Source organism: Onychomys torridus, chromosome 3, assembly GCF_903995425.1.
Source record: "Onychomys torridus chromosome 3, mOncTor1.1, whole genome shotgun sequence".
Taxonomy (NCBI): Eukaryota; Metazoa; Chordata; class Mammalia; order Rodentia; family Cricetidae; genus Onychomys; species Onychomys torridus.
The window spans coordinates 96,264,016-96,288,881 of NC_050445.1; the positions used below are offsets into that span (position 1 = coordinate 96,264,016).

Here is a 24,866-nt window from a genome sequence, read left to right on the forward strand (position 1 = left end):
ATTGAGAAGTAATGTGACCAATATGTGTGTGTATATACTCTAAAAGCATACTGTACATAGCTGCTTAGCTTATTCTTTGAGCTTTGTTTCTATTCCATGACAACATGACTATCACACTTCTAGTCTTTTTTCTTCAATAACAAGATTTGGAAATTCATGGCACGTTGCCTTGCTGTGAATCCAAGCACATGATCAGGTTGCTTAAAATTGGTCTTTTGCTATTGATCATTTTAGGAATCAGGACTACAGATTTATTCTTTACTTGCCTTCATAATCATTTTAAGTAGACTTCATGTATGTGTGTGTGTATGTGTTCAATATAGAATTGTTCTTTATTATTAATATCTTTTAAATCACTATTGTTTCCAATTACACCATTTAACTACAAAGGCAGAAATTGTTAATTCTGTGGCATTACACACCCTTCCAATATGACAGCAGTACAAAAGGGATGTGGGAAGCACAAAGTGTGAACAAAGTAGAAGAGTGGGCCAAAGCAGATGCAACAATAAGATGCAGAAGAAGAAGGGAGATGCCAGGCAGCTTGTGTCTGGAAGCTGTTAGTGAAAGAAATGATCAACACGTGACAGGAAGGCCCCATCTTAACTTTATAAATACTGGCAAGAGGTTATGCTTCAGTGGGAAATTTCATCTTGATAGTGAGATAGAATCTTGGACATCACTTTTTTTTTCTCATTGTGGTATTGATCCTGGTTATTGCTCCTATTAGAAAGGTGATCTTCAAGGTGGACCTTTTCTCTTCTTCTTTCAGATGATTACACCCTGCATGGCCCAGTTTTCATTCAAGAACCAAGTGATGTAATGTTCCCTTTGGATTCTGAGGAGAAAAAAGTGAAACTCAGTTGTGAAGTTAAAGGGAATCCAAAACCTCACATCAGGTTTGTTGGTTTAAGAATGTGTTTGCAGCCTGACATACTGGCACATGCCTTTAATCATAGCATTAGAGAGGCAGAAGCAAGTGATTCTATGTGAACTCAAGGCCAGCCTGGTCTCCATAGTGAGTTTCAGACCACACAGTCCTATATAGTGAGACCATGGTTCCCCCCAAAAAAAACAATGTGTTTTCATGCACATAGCTTATATTATTAAAATTAAAATTGGCAACTACTCCAAGATTACTGAAGAGTGAAGAGTTTTAAGCAGGCATTGTAAGGTACCCTGAGAAACATGAAGACAAGAGTCTTTCAGGAAAAAAGAAAGAGTGCCAAACTTCTGTTACCAGAGGTATTAAGGATAAATACCCTGAATGACCTTCCCTTTGAAAACGTTAACAATTCCTAATAGCACAGATTTAATAAAAATACAATTTTTAGTTTTTCAGTAAGCTGGTAAGAAAATAGGAAGTACATGGGTCTAAGAATAAATAGATTTGAAACCAAAAATAGTTGCCACCTTGACAAACATGTTCTGAGACTGTTTTTTGCAACCTCACTAGGACCAGACTCATAAGTGTAACAAGTGAACGTTTTTCTGAAATGAGCCAGACAGATACAAGGATTCCACATTTAGGATAGATGCTAACTAAAAATCAGCTTGCCTGCTTCAGAAGTAATAAAGTATCAGTAATTGCTTCTTTTGGACCTTGAGTCTCAGTGGTTTTCATGTGAAATGAGATGAGTCTGTGAAGAGAATTGGTAAGCTGGACAATATACATACAGCAGTCATCTAAATGCATCAGAAAGAGGTGAAGAGAAGCAAAACGTGGAGGATATGTCAGAGACCTGGAGAGAGAAAAAGAAGCTCGGTCAGAGTCAGCCATCTTGAGCTACAGAATGACAGACAGAAAAGGATGGTGCAGAAACAATTGTTAAAAGGGTCAGCATTTCCAACAACAATTAAAACCGTTCACTGCTGCTTTATGAAGCCAAACACAATTCCAAGCAATATGAAAACAAAAACCGAAAACAAAACAAAACAAGACAAAAAAAAAAAAAAAACAAACTCCGAAATCTTCCTTCTAGGACAGTGAAACTGCAGAACATAGACCAAAGAGATAACCATGAAAGAACCAGATTCCCAATGCATATATTTTTAATGAGATGTCAATTGACTGGCAATTGACTCCTCAGTGGGACCAAAAAAGAAAAAAGTCAACATTAATTTGTGAAAAAATTTAACCATCAACATAAGCTACCAGAAAAGGAGAACGTATACAGGATATAGTTAGAAGGCAAAAGGTTAGAAATGCTAGTGAGGTTACAGAGAATGGGGATTCTTAACTCCCTGTTAGTAAGAATATGAATTAGATAGTTCTTCATAAATCTAAAAAAACCATCTGTTCCATACTGTTCCAGTTTGTTTTATTGTTGCTGTGATAAAACACCAGTTTGGATAGGAAAGGGTTTGTTTGGCTCACAGGTTACAGTCCACCATTGAGGGAAGCCAAAACAGGAACCCAAGGAGGGAGACTGGAAGGACACAAGCAGAGACCACCAAGGAATGCTGCTTACTGCTTACTGGCTTGCTCCCTATGGTTTGCTTAGCTACATTTCTTATACAACCCAGGACTGCTTGCACAGAGATTATACTTCTTAAAATGTTTTGGGGCCTCCCACATCTATCAGCAATCACAAAAATGCCACAGACATATCTACATGCCAATCTGATGGAGGCCATTCCTCAATTTATGTCCTATCTTCACAATTGACCTTTGTTTGTGTCAAGTTGATGAAAACCAAACTATATATATCTTAGTACATACCCAAAGAAAATTAAATCATTCCATGTTTTTTATACCATTAAACACAATGGCCAGAATAAGGAGTCAACTGGGGTATACATCAGCACATGAAAGGATGAATAAAATGTGATTCATAGATAATGGAAGATTATTCAGTCATAAAAAGAATGAAATACTATCCTGTCTTTCTCATACTGTGGATGGTACTTCAGGACATTATGTTAAGTGAAATAAGCCAGACATAGAATGATACTTCATGTTCTTACCTCTATCAGCAAAAGTGTTGATCTTGTAGAAATACATGGTAGAAGAACTGTTGCCAGAGGACATGAAGAAAGAAAGGATAGAGAACAGAGAGAGGTTAGGAAACATGAATCAAAATACAGAAAGCAGGTCTAACTTGTAGCTTTCTACACTGACGTTGGATCGTGACAATTTATCACATATTTGAAAATAACTAGAAGAAAGATTTAGGAATGTAGCTTTGTGGTAGTGCACTTGCATAGCATGTACGAGGCCCTAGATTCAATCTTGAGTACTTGAGATAACGAAATAAGCCAGGAGTTAACAAAGTATTTATTCCCTTCCTTTCTTCTGATCTGGGGTTCATTGTTAGAGTGGCTATTCAGTATGTATGAAGTCCTGAATTTGACCTCCAGAAACTGCATAATTGAGGCATAGCAGCACACAATTGTAAGGCCACAATTTAGGAAGCACTACTTAGGAAAAGGAGGCAAAATAAAAAAGTTCAAGATTGCCCACAAATACCTAAGGAGTTTGAGGTCAGCCTGGGGTTCATGGGGCCCTGTCTCAAAATAAATGCATAAATAAATAAATAAATAAATAAATAAATGAATAGATAGATAGATAGATAGATAAATAAATTAGTGCAATAACAATTTCTAAATTAAAAATAATTGCAATAAAATGAGTGCATAAATAAAATTTTAGTTTTAACATTCTAAACATGAACTACAAAGCACCCTAATTTGATATTGTATCTTGTATATATGTCAAGTTTTAACATTATTCCCCATAAATACGTATACATTTATGTGTTAATTAGAAATTCCTTTAAAGGAGAACAGAATACACATGTCTATAGGCAGGCAGACACACTGAATTTTGATTTCTACAGACTCTCACTTAAGGAAATTCTAAAAAACATCTTTTAGATAGGATAAAAATAATCCCAAAGAGATCTGAGCTATGAGAAGACAGAATTAAATAAAGTTGTGTGAGAGTGATTCCACATAAAATTGATTGCACTAAACCTAGATAATAAAGAAAATACTTTCTTGTGAAAATCAAAAGAAGAAAAGTTAAAATTCATGACAGTAATAGAAGTACTTTGAAAAGTCTTGCCCTGGACAGTAGATTGCCCATGTGGTTAAAGAAAGAAATAAAACTGAATCTCTGCTTCACATTACACACAGAAATCAATTTCAAGTTAATAAAAGCCCTAAATGGGACATTTTAAAAGAAGAAAGAAAACAGGCATGCATATTTATGAGTTGAGGGGGAGGGAAAGACTTTTTAGTATGACAGGAGAAGTACAAATCATTTTTAAAAAAGTTTAACTTCATTAATAGTAAATATTTTGTTTGATGGAATAGGCTGAGCTGAGCGAAACCATAGGCTACAGGCTGGGGATGTAGTAAGTTTTCTGTGGTAAAGAACTAATGCCAAGAATAGGTAAAGAATTGCCCAGAATCAAAAGGTGAAAAGCAAGTAACCTAATACAAAGGTTAAGTGATATTTGACGAGGTGTAATGGTACCTTAGGTAATTTTCCAGTTGATGTGGTAAAATACCCTGACCAAAGCAACATGGCAAGGAAGAGTTTATTGTGGTTCAAGGCTCAAGGATGTGCCCCACCATGATGGGAAGCCACAGAAGCAGGAGCGTGAAGCAACTGGTCAAGTGGCAACAGAGACAGGGGTTCAATGGATGCTTGTGCTCACCCTCCTCTGGCTTTGGAACAGTGTCTGCCACAGGGCAATTTCATCTTAGAAGTTGAAGGGAGATCAGAAGCACCTCTTCCTTCCGTTCATTTTCATAAGCCTCTAGCCCACATAGGCCAGATTAGAATATTCTGGGGTGATACATTCAGAAGCACCCATGACAAATAATCACTTAAACATGATGGGAATGAAACTGAAGATTATACAAGGATAAAAGTATGGTTCCAATCATAGTGATCCCAGGAGCGCTCAGGAGTATATACTATGCTCTTTATTAAATATGTCTTCAGTATTTCATGATCCCTTTAAAAATACATATAAAATATGTAATTTATCTATATACTCAAATTTAATGGCAATAAAGTTACTGCAAGAGTGAATAAAAAACATCTGGTTGACCTCTCTAGACTCAGAAAACATTGGGGACAGGGTACAGAGAAAACATTAAGGGTTGAGGATGGAAATGAGTACTATAAAGGACTGTCTTCCTGGCATGGCATGGCTGAGACAGCCATGAAGACACAGTAGCAGTAACTACCAACTTACTGAGGAAATTAAAAAAAAACAAACAAACAAACAAAAAAACCAAACTGATTTAGAGGAGGTGGGTAGATGGAGTGAAGGCTTCAAACAAAAAGAGATGTTGTAGGTCTTTGAGAAAAGCCACCTGCTCTGCTAAGTGGATAAAGAAAGGAAGAACATTCCAGAAAGAAAAGAACACCTAATTAGAGCGGGCTAGATAATTGAGTGAGCATGCCATGTATCCTCTGACACCGGACATTTTTGAAAGTGAAAGAACACTGTTAATAATTACTCTAGCACATTACCTATAATCCCTTCCATGTCCTGAGCAAGCCAGAATGTATCATCTCTCTATGTATAATACAGTAAACTCTCAAAGCTCCCTTAATTATTTGAAAACACACTGCAGAGTAAAAACAAATGCAGGAGGCAAAGTTGCTCAGATACGTAAATGACGAGTTAACAGATCCCACACTGAGCACACAGCCAAGGGTAAGTTCAGATGTTAGCTATAAATGAAAACAAATTCTGCAGCAGATTTTGGCAAGTTGCTGCATTGTTTTTCCCCAAACTGTGACCTTTAATTAACATTGCATTTGTAACATTGTGTTTCCAGATATAGGGGCTTGCCTTGTTATTTAAAACAAGCCATAGAACAGAAACCTATTGTGTTTTTAAAGATTGCAGGGAAAAGCTGAGGAGGAGAGCTTTTAATCAAATGCATTAGCCATTCCAGGCAGTGTGCTGCTGCTTGCCTTAATCCCTCTGGCAGTTTTCTTGTGACACAGTAGCAGGCTGCACCCAGGAGCTTAAAAACTCCGTGTTGTTGAAGGGAAGCAAGAGAATGAATAGAGAGATCAGGTGTTTCTGAACACCTTGCTAGCTGAACTTTCTTAGTCTTGGTGTTGACTTTCAGGGGGTTGAACAAGTAGGAGAATTTCCAAAGTGAGTGCTCCGTGGGGATCTTCAGCCGCAGGTTTTTCCAAAGACATTCTAACTGACCTCTTTTCGTTACATTTATCCCCTCCACTGAGCCTTTTCTTTTCATTGTTTCTGCCCCTTGGTTCTGAAAGGATTGACCCCGACCCAGAAAATTTAAGAAGTTTTGCCTCATGCCAACTTCTCTTGTATTCAAGTTCCCTAAGGACAGGTGACATTACTTATTTCACCCAGCACCCCTTCCTAGAGGGAAGACGCCTTCAAGCACCTGGTTAGAGTTGGTTTGCTCTGAACTTTGTATTCAGAGTCTGCAGAGAACCAATTCCAAGTCAGAAAGGACCTGCCCCTCCCCGAGTGTCAGGTTCAAACAGTTAACAGGGAAGGTTTCTCTGCAGTGAATCTATACACTGACTTCCCAGCAGAGTCTGCAGAAACATGCCTTGTGGAGGATCAAGGTGCCCATGTTTGCCTGTATACAACCCTGCTCTCTGAAGAGAATTCAGCTGTGATTCCCCCCAAGTAATTCTGAAGTCAGCTTACAAGACACCAATTTGCCTTGCCCCCTGGGAAAATCTATTTACTCCAAATGAGCCTTGCCTCTCCATTACCAATGCTTAAAAGATTCTTCGAACGTTGAAACTAAATTGTGAGGTTTTCAAGAGTGTTTCACTATGCAATGAGATGAGAAATTCGCAACGCAATCCACATTTAGTGGGAATGAACACTGACTGCATTGCAGTAAAACACCATGTCTGCTTTATAACATGTCTCATAAAGCACTTTATTTTCTAAATAATCCCTTCCCTGTTGCTGTTCATATGTAAAGGCAGGCAATAAAGTGGATGAACAGACTTTGTGCACAGCATTTTTGGTCGAGGTGACAGGTCCAGACAAACCTACAGAGGAGTCATTATTCCCACAGTCAGTCTTCTAAAAAGACTCACATGGTCCCATTCCCTAAATCCATACTCTGCTTGCAGCTCACATTACATTGCAATTTCCTCTTTGAGTTCTTAGATTTGTCATATTCAATTGCTCTGTTATCATTTGAAGTGAGAGTTATGGCCAAGACGTGATCAGCTGACTAAAAGCAAACATGTACAGCAGGCAGTCCGTTCTGGAGATTCATGTGCAGCCAGCATGGCTGGGCTGTAACACGGCTGTTCTCTTTATTGCTTATTACTTTCTTGTCTGTGTCAGAGCACAGAGAGAATTACTGCAGAGCCTAAAAACACTGTCAGTTTCTAATATCCAGCTTCTTATAAACAAACACATAAAGAGCTAAGTCCTATTTGGGCTTCTAGCCTGCTTTCCTGGCCCTCCTGTTTCTGGATTTTTACACTTCAAAGACAGGGATGTGAATAAACTCATGCCTCTGTGCTGGGTTATGCAAGCATGGTTCATGAATTGTGTATATGCTCAAAGCTCAAATAGACACCAGAGAAACACACTTTTGAATTGGTTAAATTCAACAAGTGTTGATTGAGGGCAGTCAGAGAGGTAAGTTCCAGATGGATGAAAGTGAGAACGTGAAAGTGGAAAGTGAGTTAGGTAAATTGTCTTGAGGACTACCATTGGACATCTAATGAAACATGATACATTTTGACTAGAAATATCGACAAGAATGTCATTGGAAGATATGACACATACACACACTTTTTTTTTAAGGCAGTCTCCCTGTTTAAGCCTGCTAGCCTGAAGCACACTATGCAGACCAGGCTAGCTCCCGGCTCACAAGGGTCTATCTGCCTTTACCACCCAAGGACAGAATTTAAAAGCACTGGGCACCACCAGCAGATGTGTCTTCCGAGACTGACTTTGCTGCTCAATGCTCTGACTCAAGTTTGTAATCCCAGCACTTGGGAGACTGAGGAAAGAGCATCAAGAGTTTGAGGTTATTTCAATTTCAAGGGAGTTTGAGGCCAGAATAAGCAGCATCAGACCATATCTCTGAAAGACACACACACACACACACACACACACACACACACACACACACACACATACACACTACCTATGTGTGTAATATGAAGCTAACAGGCTGACAATTTTATCATTTAAATTCTTTTGCATTATACATTAATAACCACAATGCCTGGGATATTTATAAAGGATTGCACAACAGGAGGGCATGCACATGTGCATTTCTGTTTAGTTAATGGCTCTTGTTATTTTAAGAAAGTAAAATGAATAATTCTCAATTTCTACTCCTTTTATTGATTTGAATCAATTTCCTTTGTGCTACAATCTTTTCGTATGTTTTCAGCTCCTATGAGAGTCTTGGTAATTCACAAGCTATCAAGAAACAGTCATTGAATTATATTAGTTCAAAAGTTTATATGAATTCCCATGAATTCCTGAAAGGCAATTTGACTCAGATAAGCTCTCATTCGGGGGAATGTTAGTGACTCTGAGAACAGAATAGTAGATTTTCATACCGAAGCTTAGCTCCTGAAACATGGGTTCCCAGAAAACTAATTTATTGAGCATGCTGCTGCAGTCAGATGCACAGGTGGTCCAAGTAAATGAACAGAAGGACAAGAAAACACTTTTTGCTTTGGTTACTTAATAGCCTGCAGTTGACTGGGGCAGTTGAGTGACATTTTGAGTTCTAGTGACTAAAGAGATCATCCAGTTGCTCCATGGTCAGGCAGATTTGGTCCCCAAAGCATCTCAGATCAATAGAGTTCCTTTGCTTTGCAACCGGGCATTTCAGTCATGTTAAGAACTGAATCAAATCAGCTCAACTGCAATTTCAGCAACCTTCTGCTGTCACCCTGAAAGTGGCATGTTCTGTCCATTTGATATACCTATTTAAACAGTGATTGCCAACCTCAAAAGGGACTTTTTACTGAGGAGTCATATTTTGAGGAAAGTTGTAGAAAACTATGTGGAAAATTTTGCCCTCTAAGTAGTTTGTAACATCCTATGTAGTCATGAGACATGTGCTAAAGTTTGATTAGCATCATTTACTACAAAGGATGGCTCTCTTTCTCCATAAATACTTAAGATGTCACCATTGCTGGGAAGACAGTTTCTAATATTAGTTTTTACCATGCTTCAAAAAGTTCACAGACAGTATTTCATGGTCTCAATAGTTTTTATCTATTTTAGACAATTCAGAAATATTGATTTGTATTACAAGGCTTTATCTACTGGCATTTTTGTACTATAGGTGGAAGTTAAATGGAACAGATGTTGACATTGGTATGGATTTCCGCTACAGTGTTGTTGAAGGCAGCTTATTGATCAATAACCCCAATAAAACCCAAGATGCTGGAACGTACCAGTGCATAGCAACAAACTCGTTTGGAACAATTGTAAGCAGAGAAGCGAAGCTTCGGTTTGCTTGTAAGTAGCAATTAAATTCCATCCCAAATGTTTCTTTGAGCTCTTGTATATTGCATGAATACACTTTTCATACAGCACCTTCTGAAAGACCACATGGATTTGAATGTGGCACATGATAGTTTTATCTTTTGTTCATATTTAGAAAATATTTTATGTGACTAATGAACTATAAACATGCAAAGGAAGTGGTGTGTTTCATAAGGCTTGAGATAGTTTGTTTATATGATTATTTGGTTACATGATGCTTTAAACAGACGTAAGTTTACAAATGTTAGGGTTTACATATAATAAATACATGCAACAACTACAAACATTGAACAGAGCACCTATGAAAAGGCAATTGAACTATCAGCAACCTAGAAATTAATAAAGAAGTATCTTAACCATAGCCATTTGGAATGGAAGTATAGTTGGTTGTCAATTCACCAGTAAAGCCTACAATTTCCTGGGTTTTTTTCCCATACAGTAGAAAAATATTTTAAAGTCCAATAATGAAAAGTAGGGGTAAAGTATTATTTAACTTTTATGTTTATATACCAAATTAGAACACTGAAAAAATTACTGTATCTTAATATCACCATTTAATGAAAATCTATGCCTGTGTGAAGGAAGGTAGTATTTGGAAATAAAGAGTTGAAAATCAAAATCCAGGGGCAGAAGCTGTAAGTGCACACTATTGCAGACGCCTTGAGGATTGCTGTTCAGCTACAGTTTTAAAGGTGTATGTATTTGCATATGATTATATATGCTCTTGTATAAAATCTCAACTCATATGGCAGTATGTTAATATCAAAGGTTTCATAATTACTGAATGTGTTGATGTAGAATATTCTCATTAACAAAACCCTCTCTGGGAGCAGAATATCAACTATACTTATTATAATATTCAGAACTTAATCTTTTATTGCTTTTTGGTGGCATTTTTGCTCATCAAGAAATGAAATTTTCTAGAAATTTTGTAGATATCAGATTCTGGAGCTATCTTGTTTGTAAATGTCTCCTGAGGTAATCTTCAATTTTCTTAGGTAAGCAGAATAATAGGTAATACATCTGATTAAGTGCCCCAGAACCAAAGTGCATTTACCTCTTGGTTTAATACAAGCTAGTATCTGTACTCACTTTTTTATAATGACAAATGAATCTCATTAGGTTTATTTGACAGAACAATTATAGAATCGTAGGTGTTCGGCATAGGGGAAAATAGCACTATTCAATGAATTGCAGCTCTGTGACTCTGATTTTTCTGGATTTTGCAGCAAAGTTTTAATAACAGAAGTGGAGAAGGGTACTATTGCCAGCCAATTGACTTTCTAACAGACATTTTAAAAAATCCATTTATACCACCCCTCAAGACTATGTTTTTATAAAAGTACAGGCCTTTTACTATCAAAAAAAAAAAAAACCCCAAAACATTATGGAGACAGGATTTTATATTAAAGGATAGTTATTTGAAAAGAATAGTTCACCCCAATGAGGGGTTCCTTGTTCCATTTTTGATGGGTTTTCCTGAAGACCAACATTTGAAACACACCTTGCTCATCCTATGTCACTAGTGACAAACATTCGTTAAACTTGTCCACCCAAGAGTTGTTGCTGACAACCATTCATTTCATTTTATGTATAGGGATGTTTTATCACCATGCGTGTCTGTATACTATATGCATGCAGTGCCCACAGAGGCCATTGGCTCTGTTGGAACTGGAGTCACAGGCAGTTATAACTGTCATGTAGTTGCTAGGAATATACCCTGGGTCTTCTGGAAGAGCCATCATTACTCTTAACAGCTGAGTAATCTCTCCAGCCCCTTTCCAATTCTTACTATATGAAACTAGTTAGTCTTGAAACTATATCTTGTCCCATAATTTATTTTTCTTCAAGTCTTTAATTAATGAGCAATTAACTTCTTGACAACACATTCTTGTGTAAGTTCATTTATCAAGTTCTGGCCCTATAAATAGGCCTACAATTCTTTACCTGTGCTGTGACCATTGCAGAGGACACTAGAAGCCAATATATCGATCCTATGAACTTCCAGTACACCTAATATAGAGGCCATACTGTTCATTTTTAAAAGTGCTAGTCTCATAGTATAACCTTATTGTTAATTTACAGCTTATCCAATTATCTCATGTTAGTGAACTAAATTCAGAATATAGTATTTTCCTTCATTATATATCCCTTCTCGGGAGTAGTTCTTTGTTCTATCACATTTGAAATTATTTTAAATATATTTCTTTTCACTTCTCTTTCAAAGATAATGTTGTCTCCTGAGACATTATGCATTCTTTCTTTGTGGATGGGAGTAGTTTTCTCCCACTCCAAACCTATCCTATGTGTTTCCTGATAGGGAAAATAACTACTGGACAAGTTGATCTCTCTCTCTCTCTCTCTCTCTCTCTCTCTCTCTCTCTCTCTCTCTCTCTCTCTTTGCCTACTAGGACTGAATGTTTGAATGTTAAAACTGAGGTCAGACCACTGGCTCAAAGCCCCTATGTGTGGTTTAAGCATTTAACATAGGTAGTTTTTATTAAGTTAGTATGGTGATTGACTCAGTACCAGCAGAAAATTTTATGGCTATGTCTTCACCAGTATAAGTAGTATGTGTTGACCATGACATCATGTATGTCATAGCAAACTTCACTAAGATGAGGTCAGATCAAATGCTTACATTAGTGTTCTTTGCACATTCTTGTTCAGCCAGCTACAAATCTAGCCAGTCATTCTATAATTAAGCCCCACCTTCTATTTATCCTTAAAGCCATGTGAATTTTCTTATAAAATCAAGTCTCTTCAGTCTTCCTCCTCTCATCTTGGATCCTTGCTTCAGCTTTTTATCATAAAACAGTGAATAATCTTTTAAAAATGTAAATTAGATCATTCCTTGCTTTATGCCTTCTGCTGTACCTTAAAAAAATACACCCCCATGTCTTATTTTAATTTCTCAAAAAATAGGAAACTATTTTTTTGATACCAGAGCCTTGATACTTTGCCTAATACCCAATATCCACTTTTTCCACTCTTCCAGTTAGCTGACTTCTTAAGCTCTTCCATTCTCAACTCCAGTTTAGCAGTCTGTGGTGGTTTGATTAAGAATGGGCTCCATAGGCCAGTATAGTTGAACATTTGCTTCCCAGTTGGTTGACTGTTTAGGATGGATTAGGAAGTATCTGATTGGAGGAAGTGTATCTTGGGAGGCTAAGCTTTGTGGTTTCAAAATCCCATGCCAGACCCAGTTTCTCTGTCTCCTGCTTGCAGAACACACTTCTCAGCTCTTGTTACTGCTCTGCTCTGGTACCATGCCTGCCTACCTGCTGTCACGCTTCCCACCAAAATGGAAATGGATTAACCCTCTGAAACTGTGAGCAATCCCACAGTTATGAGTTGCTTTGGTGATGGTGTCTCTTCACAGCAACAGAATATAAGCTATGACCCAGCCTAAAAGATATTGGCTATTTTGGGGGTTAACACTATTCCCAGATAGGATAATTAGGCTCTGGACCTACAACATTTCAACATTCCACATCACTATAGTTCTAATTAGTCAATCATTTATAGCAGATACAACCTCTTTCCAGGAATTTCATTCATACTAGTATTTGTAGACAAAATTCTAAATGGTCTTATTAAATAAGAAACTCAGAGCCAAATACAGAGTTAAGGCCTAAGAGATCAGAGCAAGAGCCTTGACTTCTTTTAGCTTACCACTCGCTGTCATCCTTCCCCTGAGAAAGAGAAGACCTTATTCATGTGTGTCTTGTGTTTTATTGCTTTCCTGTTCTGCCTTCTCATTGGCTCTAAGCCCAACAACATGACTTCCTCATCACTGCCTGTCTATACAGACCTCCTGGTCTCTACGGTTAGTACTGGGATTAAAGACTCAAGGGTCACCACGCTTGGCTCTGCCCTTGACCTCACAGAGACTCTGCCTGCCATATGATCAGATTCAGAGCATGGGCTACCAACACCTGACTTCTATTCCTGGCTCGCTAATGACCTCTGATCTCCAGGCAAATTTTATTTATTAACATACAAATAAAATCACATTTCAGCATAATTAAAATATCAAAAGGATTCAAAATTATTTGCAATCAGTTAAAGCAAAAAGTCATTCTTTAATAAATAAAATGTCAGTAAATCATAGCTATCCTTTAAATATTTCTAAATTATTTTTTCCTCAAGCATTTGTGTAATCCTTGAAGACTAATGTTACTTTTTGAACACACTCTTTGCCCTGTACTATATAAATGAGCCTATGTCCTCATCTTGAATCATGTGGACTTTACGGCTAAGGGAACTTTATATATTTCCTAGCTTGTATCCTTATAAAAGTGAAAGTGAAGATTGGAATAGATGGACTATTCATTTTTATTACACAGGTAATAGTTTCCAAAACCAAGGAAAGCTAGTCCTCAGCTCCTAGTTCTGAGCTAGCTTTTTTTATCTTCAGCCTAACCTAGCTCATAAGAAAAGCATCTCTTAATCTTGATGTAATAAATCACATTTTTCAGATATCATTTACATACTTTGATTTAGCCATTAAAAAGGTATGTAGAGATAGATTTATTATGTCTATTTTAAGACTTATTAAAAATTATCTCATGCAGATTTTGTTGACAGAACTAGATAATTTCTCATATTGGCACTTACCACCTTTAACTTGTAATAATTGACCGAGACAAATTTTCTAGTTCACTAGGGATGATGCCTCTAAGAATATGTTCTCATTTTGCTACACAATATCTTTTGAAAATATTTTTTTTCTTTAATTCAACAAGTACAGCATAATGCAGGCTCCTCTTAGTGAGATATGGACCCTTTCTTGAGCATGACTCATCATAGTATAATTCGGAGAGGATTTTGCATTTTGTTTTTTGATACCTACTATTGTGGGGATTATTATCTGGCCATCAGCAGTCATCTCCCTGGCTGCCACTTACTCTACTTGCATACATTCCCACCCTTTAATCCTTCTACTTCACCTGGTGCTACAGAACATGATTGACTAATTTGTACAGTGCCTGGGACTTAGGAAATGCTCAGTACTATTTTTGAATGAATTAATTAATAAATGAATGAATGAGAAATAAATGTGTTGAATCAGCACACATAAGAATGAGTGAGCACCGAGTCCAGGGACTTTCTTCACTTCCTTTGGAGTGTTGTGTGGGTGTGTGCAAGCCTTACTGCTTTAAGGCTGAGCAGGAGGTGATTGGTATCTTAATTCCAGGTGTGGACCTGTGTTGGGTGGGAAAACCTGACCTGCACCAAAAAGGCAACCTTGTATGAGATATAGCAAATGTGCCCTCATAGGGGAGTCCACTGAGACTGAACCTGGCTTCAGGGGAGTATTCATGAATAGCTTTCCTTTCCACTTTAGTGTGTCTCTCGAACCTTCATCCATCCCATCTTCTCTGTCAAGAAGAAAGTCAAGTTGAACGTTGTCATTTTTCCACAGGCAAGCGAATCAGTAGATGAAGTTGGGAACATTTATTTTCAAAGCATTATTTCCACAGCATGATAGCCATGTTTCCAGAGGTTGTGTCTGCATAGAAGAGGGTGCACAGCCCCATTTCCTAGCTTCCATCCTTCTCCACCTAGGCAGCCCAGACTAGATCTATTGGAGAATCAAGATGCGTTCATCAGCAGTGAAAGCTTTCTCTGACATATAGACCTGGAACACAGGAGACAAGGGGGGTAGCTCTATGTTCAAGTGTTTTCCAAGCAAAGGAAGACTCTGGGTTACATGCCCAATACTGCCAAATAGCAAACAAACAAACAAATTCAAATGTACATCTCTACACTTGCAAAATCATCATTAAGGAGAAAGTTGAGCCAGGCTTATTGGTACATGTCTATAATCCTAGGACTCAGGAGGCAGAGGCAAATGGTTTGTTTGTGAGTTAGAGGCCTGCCTGGACTGCATAGTGTGTTCCATGTCATCCAGGACCACACAGATAAATTCTGTTTTACAAAAAAATAAATAAATAAAATTATAGGAAAAAATGGGAGAGATGTAGGCTTGAGAAGTGGAGGTTCTGTTTTGTTTATAATTGGAATGGAATTTGCTTCATTTCATTTATTTTCCCAATCACAGCTATAGATTTCTGGCCTTCAGCACCTCTGTAGTGTGGAAACACTCCTCTCTTAGAGATGAAAAATCCTCTAAAAGGTCCTAGGCTCAGAAAGTTATGCAATGATTATCCCTTTTCTCTTATTTATTTCCCATATTTCCCTCCCTGTCCTTTCTTCTTGAAATGAAAATAGCAACTGCCATTTGAAATGCTTAGGCATAGTCAGGTAAGAATACAATAAATGGAGGCAATTTCTTGGAATCAGTCTCAGCTCCTTCTAGGATGACTGTGACCTCGGACAAGGTGTTTCTCCCTACTTCAGATTCTTCACCCATAAGATAGATGTTAGTTACTCTACATCTTGGGCTATAAGGATCAAGTAAACTAATACTTGTAAACTCCTAACTAATGTTTTAGTATGGCTTAAGGCATATTAGGCATTGTTATATGTTTATTATTCTATAGTGGATATTATGCTGGGCATTTTGGAAGCATTTTTTTCACTTAATTTTCAACATAACCCAAGGATTATAGACTTTATGTTCATCTTATAGCTGAAGGACTTGAAAATTAGTGAATTGAAATCACTCAGAATACAGGGGTAGGTGTAGATACCAGCATAGGACCCTGGTCACCTAATGCCCAAGCAGTTGACAGTAACCCAGAGCCTCTTTCAACATTTTCCTGAAAAACTTTGTGCTGAACACATTGATTTGGTTACTTGATAAGGTGATTCCTTGATAGCTACAAACAGATTTTTCATTGCATTTATAACCTTTGCTATAGTAATCCATAAGTTTTGTTTAACATTTTCATTATAAATGTTCTTGATACCATTATGCTGTGGATTTGCTCTTAACATGAAAATTCATATTGTTGTATACCATAATTATGCATATATTTGTGACTCAAATTTTCATATAATTGGTTTCAGGTTCTATAATGAGAATAATTAATAACAATATTTCTGCTTGAAAAGTTAAGAGACAAATTTCCAATTTATTTCAAGTAGGTTGTAAAACACTCTAAATATTGATATTTTATGACAAACACTGGTGGGTGGGTAAACTGTGATTCCCAAACAGAACATGACATATTACAAGTTTCTTACCCCCATATCATTCCTCCCCCACAGATGACAAAGATGTACTTTAAATGTCAATTATGATGAAAATCTTGCAAGACAATAATCTAATAGCTTCAGATATTAGCTCATCAAACTGATAGCTTTATAAATATTGCTTGGGGCCTTCTTCTAGTGAGTTCAGCTGTTTTATAACAGTTCAGATCTGCAGAACAAAAGACCTAAGCTATTCATCATCTCAAGTTGTCAATGACTATAATTCATACATAAGTAGCTGCAAATTGTTCCTGGTACAATTAACTCCTTTATCCAGTTACCTGCCTGATGTAGAAAGACTAGCACTGTTGAGGCAACTGCCCATAGTGCTCTTATTCTAGTGGAAGCAATAGGTGGTATGTAGACTTATGTTTCTCTCTGTTGACATCAAGCTTGAGGTAGTAGATGATAGATAAGGGCCAGGGGTGACCCTGAGCTTATACAATGGAAAGAAGACAGAAGCAGAAACATGAAAATAAAGGAAGAGTGAAAAATAGAGGTGATAAATTGAATAGAGTACAAAAGCCACTCCATTTTGGCATTCTTTAAGGTTATATGGCATATGTGTCTACTAAAGCTGGGAAGTTAACTCAATGGCAGAGCTTTTTACTACTGTATGTTCCATCCCAAGTATCACACACACAAATATATACATCACTCTGTGGGTAATTTCAGTAACCTTTGTCACTTGCACCAGTCATGTTTTTGTACAGCGAAACTGTCAGATGGAGACCCAGTGGCTGGCAGAAAGTTCTTCCCTGTGTCTGCTACAGTCAGTCTTGTCTGAGTTCCTAACTGTGGCACATAATCTACTGTAAGGCTGAAGATGATAATAATAGAAACTATTACATGGAAAATGATGAGGATTTTGTCAACCTCATTTTTGGTCCCTAATCACTTCTTGTATTTGCTGTAATTTTCAAAAGATTGTTGTTTAAAATATTGAAAGAAATAGCTTTTCATTCACAGCTTAACTGTAAAATCAGAACAAGAGACATGAATTTGATAGATGGCCAGCTTTGTGACTGGCTTGACTAGTTTTTAATTAGTAAAGCTGCTGAAATAGGCAAACTTTTGTTTCTGGGCAACAAATGTTGATAGATGGATGTTTGGATAAATAATTTGTGAATATTTAGGTCAATTAAAACTTAATCAAGGAACATTTTGGTGTCAAAACTGAAAACATTTACAACTCAAATCAGGTCTTCAATGTAAGAATTTTTTTTCTTTTTATTGGACTGCTTGAAAAAAAAAACTCAATCCAAAACTTGCTGAGTTTCTAGGAAAATGTTCTCATAAAAACAAATAGTTTCTGCCACCAAGTGCAGTAGTGGAGACATTGATGGTGACAACTGATGTTGGTTGCAGGTTCAGTAATGTGAGCCTTAAGATTTTAATGTACACACACACAGGAGCTAGTCAATTGTAATTATTAGGCATATCCCCTGTCAGACTTCTCATAGTTGCATTTGGAATCTATAAGACAGAAAATAGTAGTTGGTGGCTAAAAAGAAAATCCGTGAGATACTGATTTTTAAAATATCAGAGATTTTTCTATGAATATATAATATATGTGAATATATATATTTGAAATATATATATGAAAATAAGTATATATAAAGTTCCAATGAGAATTTGTAAAAGTTTGCCCAGATGTGTCTTTTTATTTTTTTCCCTTTTTTTAAAATTATATTTGTGTTTTAATTTTACACATCAGCCATGGGTTCCCCTGTCCTCCCCCCTCCCACCCCCACCTCCACCTTCCCCCCACCTTCTCCCCTCCATTCCCATCTCCTCCAGGGCCAAGACTCCCCTGGGGATTCATTTAAACTTGGTGGATTCAGTACAGGCAGGTCCAGTACCCTCCTTCCAGGATGAGCAGTGTCCCTGTGTAAGCCCCAGGTTCCAAACAGCCAGCTCATGCACTAAGGACAGGTCCAGGTCCCACAGCCTGGATGCCTCCCAAACAGTCCAAGCCACTCAACTGTGTCACTTATCCAGAGGACCTGATCCAGTTGGGGGATCCACAGCCTTTGGTTCACAATTCATGTGTTTCCATTCGTTTGGCTATTTGTCCCTGTGCTTTTTCCAATCCTGGGCTCAACAATTCACGCTTCCACAGTCCCTCCTCCTTCTCAACAACTGGACACATGGAGCCCCACCTGGCTGAGGATCTCTGCATCCACTTCCATCAGTCACTGGATGAGAGTTCCAGCCCAACCATCAGGGTGTTTGGCCATCTGATCACCAGACTATGTGAGATCAGGCTTTCTCTCAACCACTGCCAGCAGTCTATAGAGGAAGCATCACTGTGGACCTCAGGGGACCTCTCCAGCACTCTGCCCACTCCTGTTCTCATGTGGTCCTCATCCATCATGGTCTACCATTCCTTGCTGTGGATATCGCTCTGTGTAAATAAAGTTCTGATTGGCCAGTGGCCAGGCAGGAAGTATAGGTGGGACAAGAGAGTAGAGAATTCTGGGAAGTAGAAGACTGGAGGGAGACACCGCCAGCCGCCGCCATGAAAAGCAACATGTAAAGACACTGGTAAGCCACAAGCCATGTGGCAAAGTATAGACTAACAGAAATGGGTTAATTTAAGATAGAAAAGGTAGATAACAAGCAGCCTGCCACAGCCATACAGTTTGTAAACAATGTAAGTTTCTGTGTGCTTTTTTGGTTGGGTCTGAGTGACTGTGGGACTGGTGGGTAAGAGAGATTTGTCCTGACTGTGGGCCAGGCAGGAAAACTCTAACCACAATTCCTTGTTCTCCCTTTCTGTTCCTGATCCAGCTGGGATCTCCTGCTGCCCCAAGCCTCCCTTCCCTCCAACCTTTGCCCTTCATTTCTCCACTCTTGACCAGGTTGTTCATGTAGATCTCATCCATTTCTCTGTCATTGGGTGATCGCTGTGTCTTTCCTAGGGTCCCGTTTTCTAGGTGGCCTCCCTGGAGTTGTGTAGCAGTCTAGTCATCTTTGTTTTACATCTAGTATCATCTTATGAGTGAGTACATACCATGTTTGTCCTTCTGAGTCTGGGTTACCTCACTCAGGATGATTTTTTCTAGATCTGTCCATTTGTTTGCAAACCTCATGATGTCATTGTTTTTCTTTGCTGAGTAGTACTCCATTGTGTATATGTACCATATTTTCTTTATCCATTCTTCAGATGAAGGGCATCTAGGTTGTTTCCAGGTTCTGGCTATTACAAACAATGCTGAAATGAACATAGCTGAGCAAATGCCCTTGTGGTATGATTGAGCATTCCTTGGGTATTTGCCCAAGAGTGCTACAGCTGGGTCAAAATCCCTAATTATGTGGGAAATGCAAATCAAAATGACTCTGAGATACCACCTTACACCTGTCAGAATGGCTAAGATTAAAAAACACAGAAGACAGCTTATGCTGGAGAGGATGTGGAGCAAGGGGAACTCTCCTCCACTGCTGGTGGGAATGCAAGCTTGTACAGCCACTTTGGAAATCAATATGGCGCTTCCTTAAAAAATTGGGAATCCATCTCCCCCAAGACCCAGCTGTAGATGTGTCTTTTTAAAACTTAGTGAAATTAAAGTCTTCCACTCCTCTGTGAGGGTTGAAACATGAAAAGAAACAGGAGAAGGTAACCGAATACATGAGTCATCAAATAATAAGGAGTGTCTGTTTGGAGAAGGACCAGCAAGAGAGAGGAGAGATGGAGGAGGAGAGTGAGGAATAAGATCAAGTATAATAATAAATACACATGGAATGTCACAGTGAAATTTTACTAAAAATTAATTTTAAAATCAATTGTTAGGAGAAATGAATTTACCAAAATGTATTTTTAATATTATGAACTAATAATCTAGTCAACATAATGAAAAGAGTAATTTTAACTAAATAATGATAATTATTTTTCAAATTTAAGTTTTAAACACTATAGTTGTATTTCCAGGGAAAAGGATACAGAACAGTCACTCTAACTGGACTGCTCTTCTTACATCATACATGCATACAGATAGATGGATGCATACAGAATATACATGCATATTCGAAGATATAAAAGAAAGCTAAATTCTGGACAGTATTGGTAGTTAATTAATAGTAATTACGCATGTAAAATCTCAGGTTCCAGTTTAGCATGTGTGAGGTCCTGTGTGCAAGATCCAGCACCAAATTACCAAAGAAACAAAAGTTTAATTATTTATTTATTTAGTATATTATCCATGTATGTTTGTACACATGTGTAGCAGGAATCTTAAAAGGTCTTATTAATAAAAGAAACCTTGAGCCAGGTATTGGGGTGAATGCTGGAAGATCAGAGAGAGAGAACAAGCCACAGCTTCCTCACCTTGCCAATTCCTCAGCTGATCTTGTTTCCTCAGACTGGAAGCCTCCGAGTCCTCATGTCCAAATGGATCTCAGCTGAACAGCTGCTCAAAAGCCTGAAAGCTTAACCAGCCAAATGCTTCTAGTTTCTGGTCTTCAGGTCTTATATATCTTTCTGGTTTCTGCCATCACTCCCTGGGTTTAAAGGTCTGCTTTCTGGGATTAAAGGCGTGTGTCACCATGCCTGGCTGTCTCCAATGTGGCCTTGAACTCACAGAGATCCAGACGGATTTCTATCTCTGAAATGCTAGGATTAAAGGCATGAGTGCCACCATTTTCTAGCCTCTGTATCTAGTGGCTTTCTGTTCTCTGATGCCAGATAAATTTATTAGGGTACACAATATTTTGGGGGCACATAATACCACCACACACATGTGTTTCTAAGTGCCAAAAGATATGTGTGTTTCCAAATTGTGAATATGATCCCATCTTTTTAAGTCTTTTCAGTTATAATTAAAGATCTAAAGATGAGATCACTCAGGACTACCCAAGTAGGTCATAAATCCATAAAAGAGCAGACATTATGCCCTCAGATAGTGGGAGGGGGGCATTCTGGGGAGGCAATGGACACATGGCACTGTCAGTAGCCAGGTGAAGCAATGTAGTGTCCCCTGGGCCTTTGGCATGAGCACAGCTTTGCTGGCACACTCCTTTTAGATTTCTAGCCTCTAGTGTTTTGAAAGGGATAAAAGACTCTCTGAAGGTACCAAATTTGCTGACTTTTGGGGGTGGTCTCAGAAAATCAACAGGCCAATCTATACACAGTTCATTTCCTCTTCTTTGCTGTCACTGATCAAGAAATGACAAGGCAGTGTGGGCAATGAAAACACTGTGGGACTTTCCTTACTTAGCTGTATTAGTGTGAAAGCAATGGCCTCGGTGAAACAGGGATTTATCTGTGGACGTTTTGTGTAACACTGCATTACCGTGGAGAGCATAACAGGGTTTTGAACTTTATGTAACAGTATAATTTGACCAAATAATGATAATGGTCATTGAAGAAATTCAAAAAGTAACCTTTCTGTTTCCCCAGCATGTTTCATTCTCCCGCTTGGACCAGGATTGGCCCTTTCTTTAGAGGGCAATAATTTGAAGTGATTCAGAGGAGGTTGTTAGCCCTAAGTTGCTCTCTCTGGATTTCTTGCTTTTTCTAGGTCATTCTCCCTGAATTTGACCCCTTTGTCTGGCATTCTAAAGCCCCAGAAACTGGCTATTATCACATTTCGAGTGTGTGACCTACCTGCAGCTGTAACAGTTCTACTATAGTCTCCCAGGCATTGTTATCACTCATGCTGTGACATTTCGAGCCCCAGAAAGCCCCTGTGCTAGCAAGGGTTAGCTCCTACCATCTTCCCCATCAGCACTTTGTCCTGAGTGATCTGTAATGTGAGAGAGCCATTTACCTCAGAGCTGACAAGTATTTTATGCACCACGGCAACTAGTTTTTATATCTCAGCTACAACATACAGTCCATTTAGAGAGTAAAGCACAGTTTAAGGTTCAGAGGTTAAGTCTCAGATTCGAAGCATCCTGAAGAGATGGATATGTGTTGTCCATGAACTCAATTATTCTATCAGAAATTTCCAGTGATCCGATTCTGTCTTAGCTTCTAAGCCTTTAATGGATGATACTATAGGCCAGCAATTTGTCCCAGTAATGTGTATTTAGGGTATACACTACAGAGCGCTAATTTGCTGTAAGAGTTGCATTGTTTCCTAGCATTAGCATTTTAGATCTGTTCATTTGCTCATAGCATCTACTTTAAGTGGAAGGAAGGTCTTCTTGTGGTAAGAGTTACCCGTTAGCTTGGCCTCATAAAATTTAAATTTATTGTACTACAAATACCCTCATCTAAAAGTCCTGGAAGTAGAACGTATGATGAGGCATGGGCATCGCCAAACAGATAATTGATGTCACTGGCTGCTTTTTTCTTAGTTTCTTCAAATATCCCTAGAGTGACAGAAAGCAGGTGGGCGTGGTGCCACATGGCTTTAATCCTAGCACTCAGGAGGCAAAGATGAGTGGATCTCAGTGAGTTCTAGGCTAGCTAGGGATACTTAATGGAGTGGAGAGAAGATAAAGAAAAGATTTACACAAAGATATGACTGGGAGCAATCAATATTTGAGGAATAATGAATGAAAGTTAGAGAGACAGAATTGCCTTTAACATGCAGCCATATTGTCTTGAATGAAGAAATGTTCTCTTTACATTTCTAAAATTGGGAGTTATCCCCTAAGAAGTCATCAATACAGTATTTATCTTTCACACTATAAAATTCCCTAATTTGAGGTACAATAGTCAATTATTTCTTTCTGTGTTCACTGAGTTAAGTAACTCTCTCTGTCCAACTTTGAAAGGTTTGCATCAGTCTTAGAAGCAATCCAACAGCTGTTAACACTGTTCCTCTTACCTCCTCATATGCCAAGGGCTTTGCCTATTCTGAACATTGCATAGAAGTAGAACCATTTGGGGTTTTCATCTAACACATCTGAATACTACTGTATTTTCTTAACATTCTTGTCCTTAACTGTTCTCTCATTTATTAAGTGGACTGCAGGTGAACCGTATAGGTTGGTAGATGGTCCTACCTGTCTGTGTACAGAATCAGTATGAGCCTACTGTCATTTAAATAGGGAGTATTGCCCAAAAGCCTCTTGCTGAAGGCTTGGTCCTCAATTGTTGGATCCTGTCATTGCATCAAGAGGGACTCTTACCTCATAGCAGATTATTCCACTGACAGGTTCACAGTTTCATGCCATTATTGCAAAAACAAACAAACAAAAATGTGGAACTGTGGAAATGTTGAATCTAGTTGGAAGAATTTAGTCACTGGGGGCTGAACTTCCAATGGTACACCTCATTCCTTATTCCTTTCTGTCTGTCTCAGCTCACTTCTCCCTAGCCAGCATGAGGCAAATAGCCTCTGCCTCACCATCCTACCTTCCTGATACTCTCCTTCACCTGAAGCCCAAAGACATGGATCTAAAGACTGTTGAATTGAAACTTTTGAAACTGTGAGCCAACTTAAACCTTTCCATGTGTTTAAAGTGCTTCTCTTGGGTATTTGGCACAGTAACAGAAAGCTAATTATACTAGGTCCAATCGGTTTGTATTTGATTTGGTGTTAAACACATTTCCTGATAGCTGGCAGGTATTCACAGGCTTTGAGTGCACTTTGCAGCCTCTTTCGCTAGGACTGGCTTCTTTTAGGAACCCCTGGGCCCTACATAAAATTCAATATTATAATCACAACTGGATATTTTTGTAAATTTGCTTTTTTTTGAGGTTGGGAAGATGGCTCAGCATGGGTCTATTCACAGGCCTAATGCCATGAATTTGATCTCCAAATTCTACAACATGATAGGAGAGAACCAGCTCACTGGTGCTAACCTCCAATGTCTACAAGCACACCACAATGCATGTACCAGCACTTAAAAACACACGTGTACAAACCTACATGGATAATATACTAAATAAATAAATAAACTTTTGTTTCTTTGGTAATTTGGTGCTGGATCTTGCACACAGGACCTCACACATGCTGAATGGATGCAACAGCACACACAACTCTGGAACCTGAGATTTTATATGCATAATTACTATTAATTAACTACCAATACTGTCTAGAATTTGGCTTTCTTTTATATCTTTGAAAATTAAATACCATTGGAAAATAACAGGCATTTTTAAACTATTCAGGCAAATGTCAAATGTACATTGCAATGTCAAAACTCAATGTAGGGGTTTACCTTATTTGTCTTCTTTCCTTCACATATATTAGTGAATACCAGTTATGTAGAAAGCATTATGTTGCATATGAACAGTACAACAGT

General features: G+C 38.2%; 1 protein-coding gene across 3 annotated transcripts in view; it reads left to right on the forward strand.

The window, feature by feature from the left end:
- Cntn4 (contactin 4) overlaps positions 1 to 24,866 on the forward strand; it is a 1,000,458-nt gene that overhangs the window by 642,377 nt on the left and 333,215 nt on the right. For all 3 annotated transcript variants that reach the window (XM_036181073.1, XM_036181074.1, XM_036181075.1), the window contains 2 exons: positions 773 to 899; positions 9,301 to 9,476. In XM_036181073.1, the coding sequence (XP_036036966.1) occupies positions 773 to 899; positions 9,301 to 9,476 (303 nt within the window). The remainder of the gene's footprint in view (positions 1 to 772; positions 900 to 9,300; positions 9,477 to 24,866) is intronic.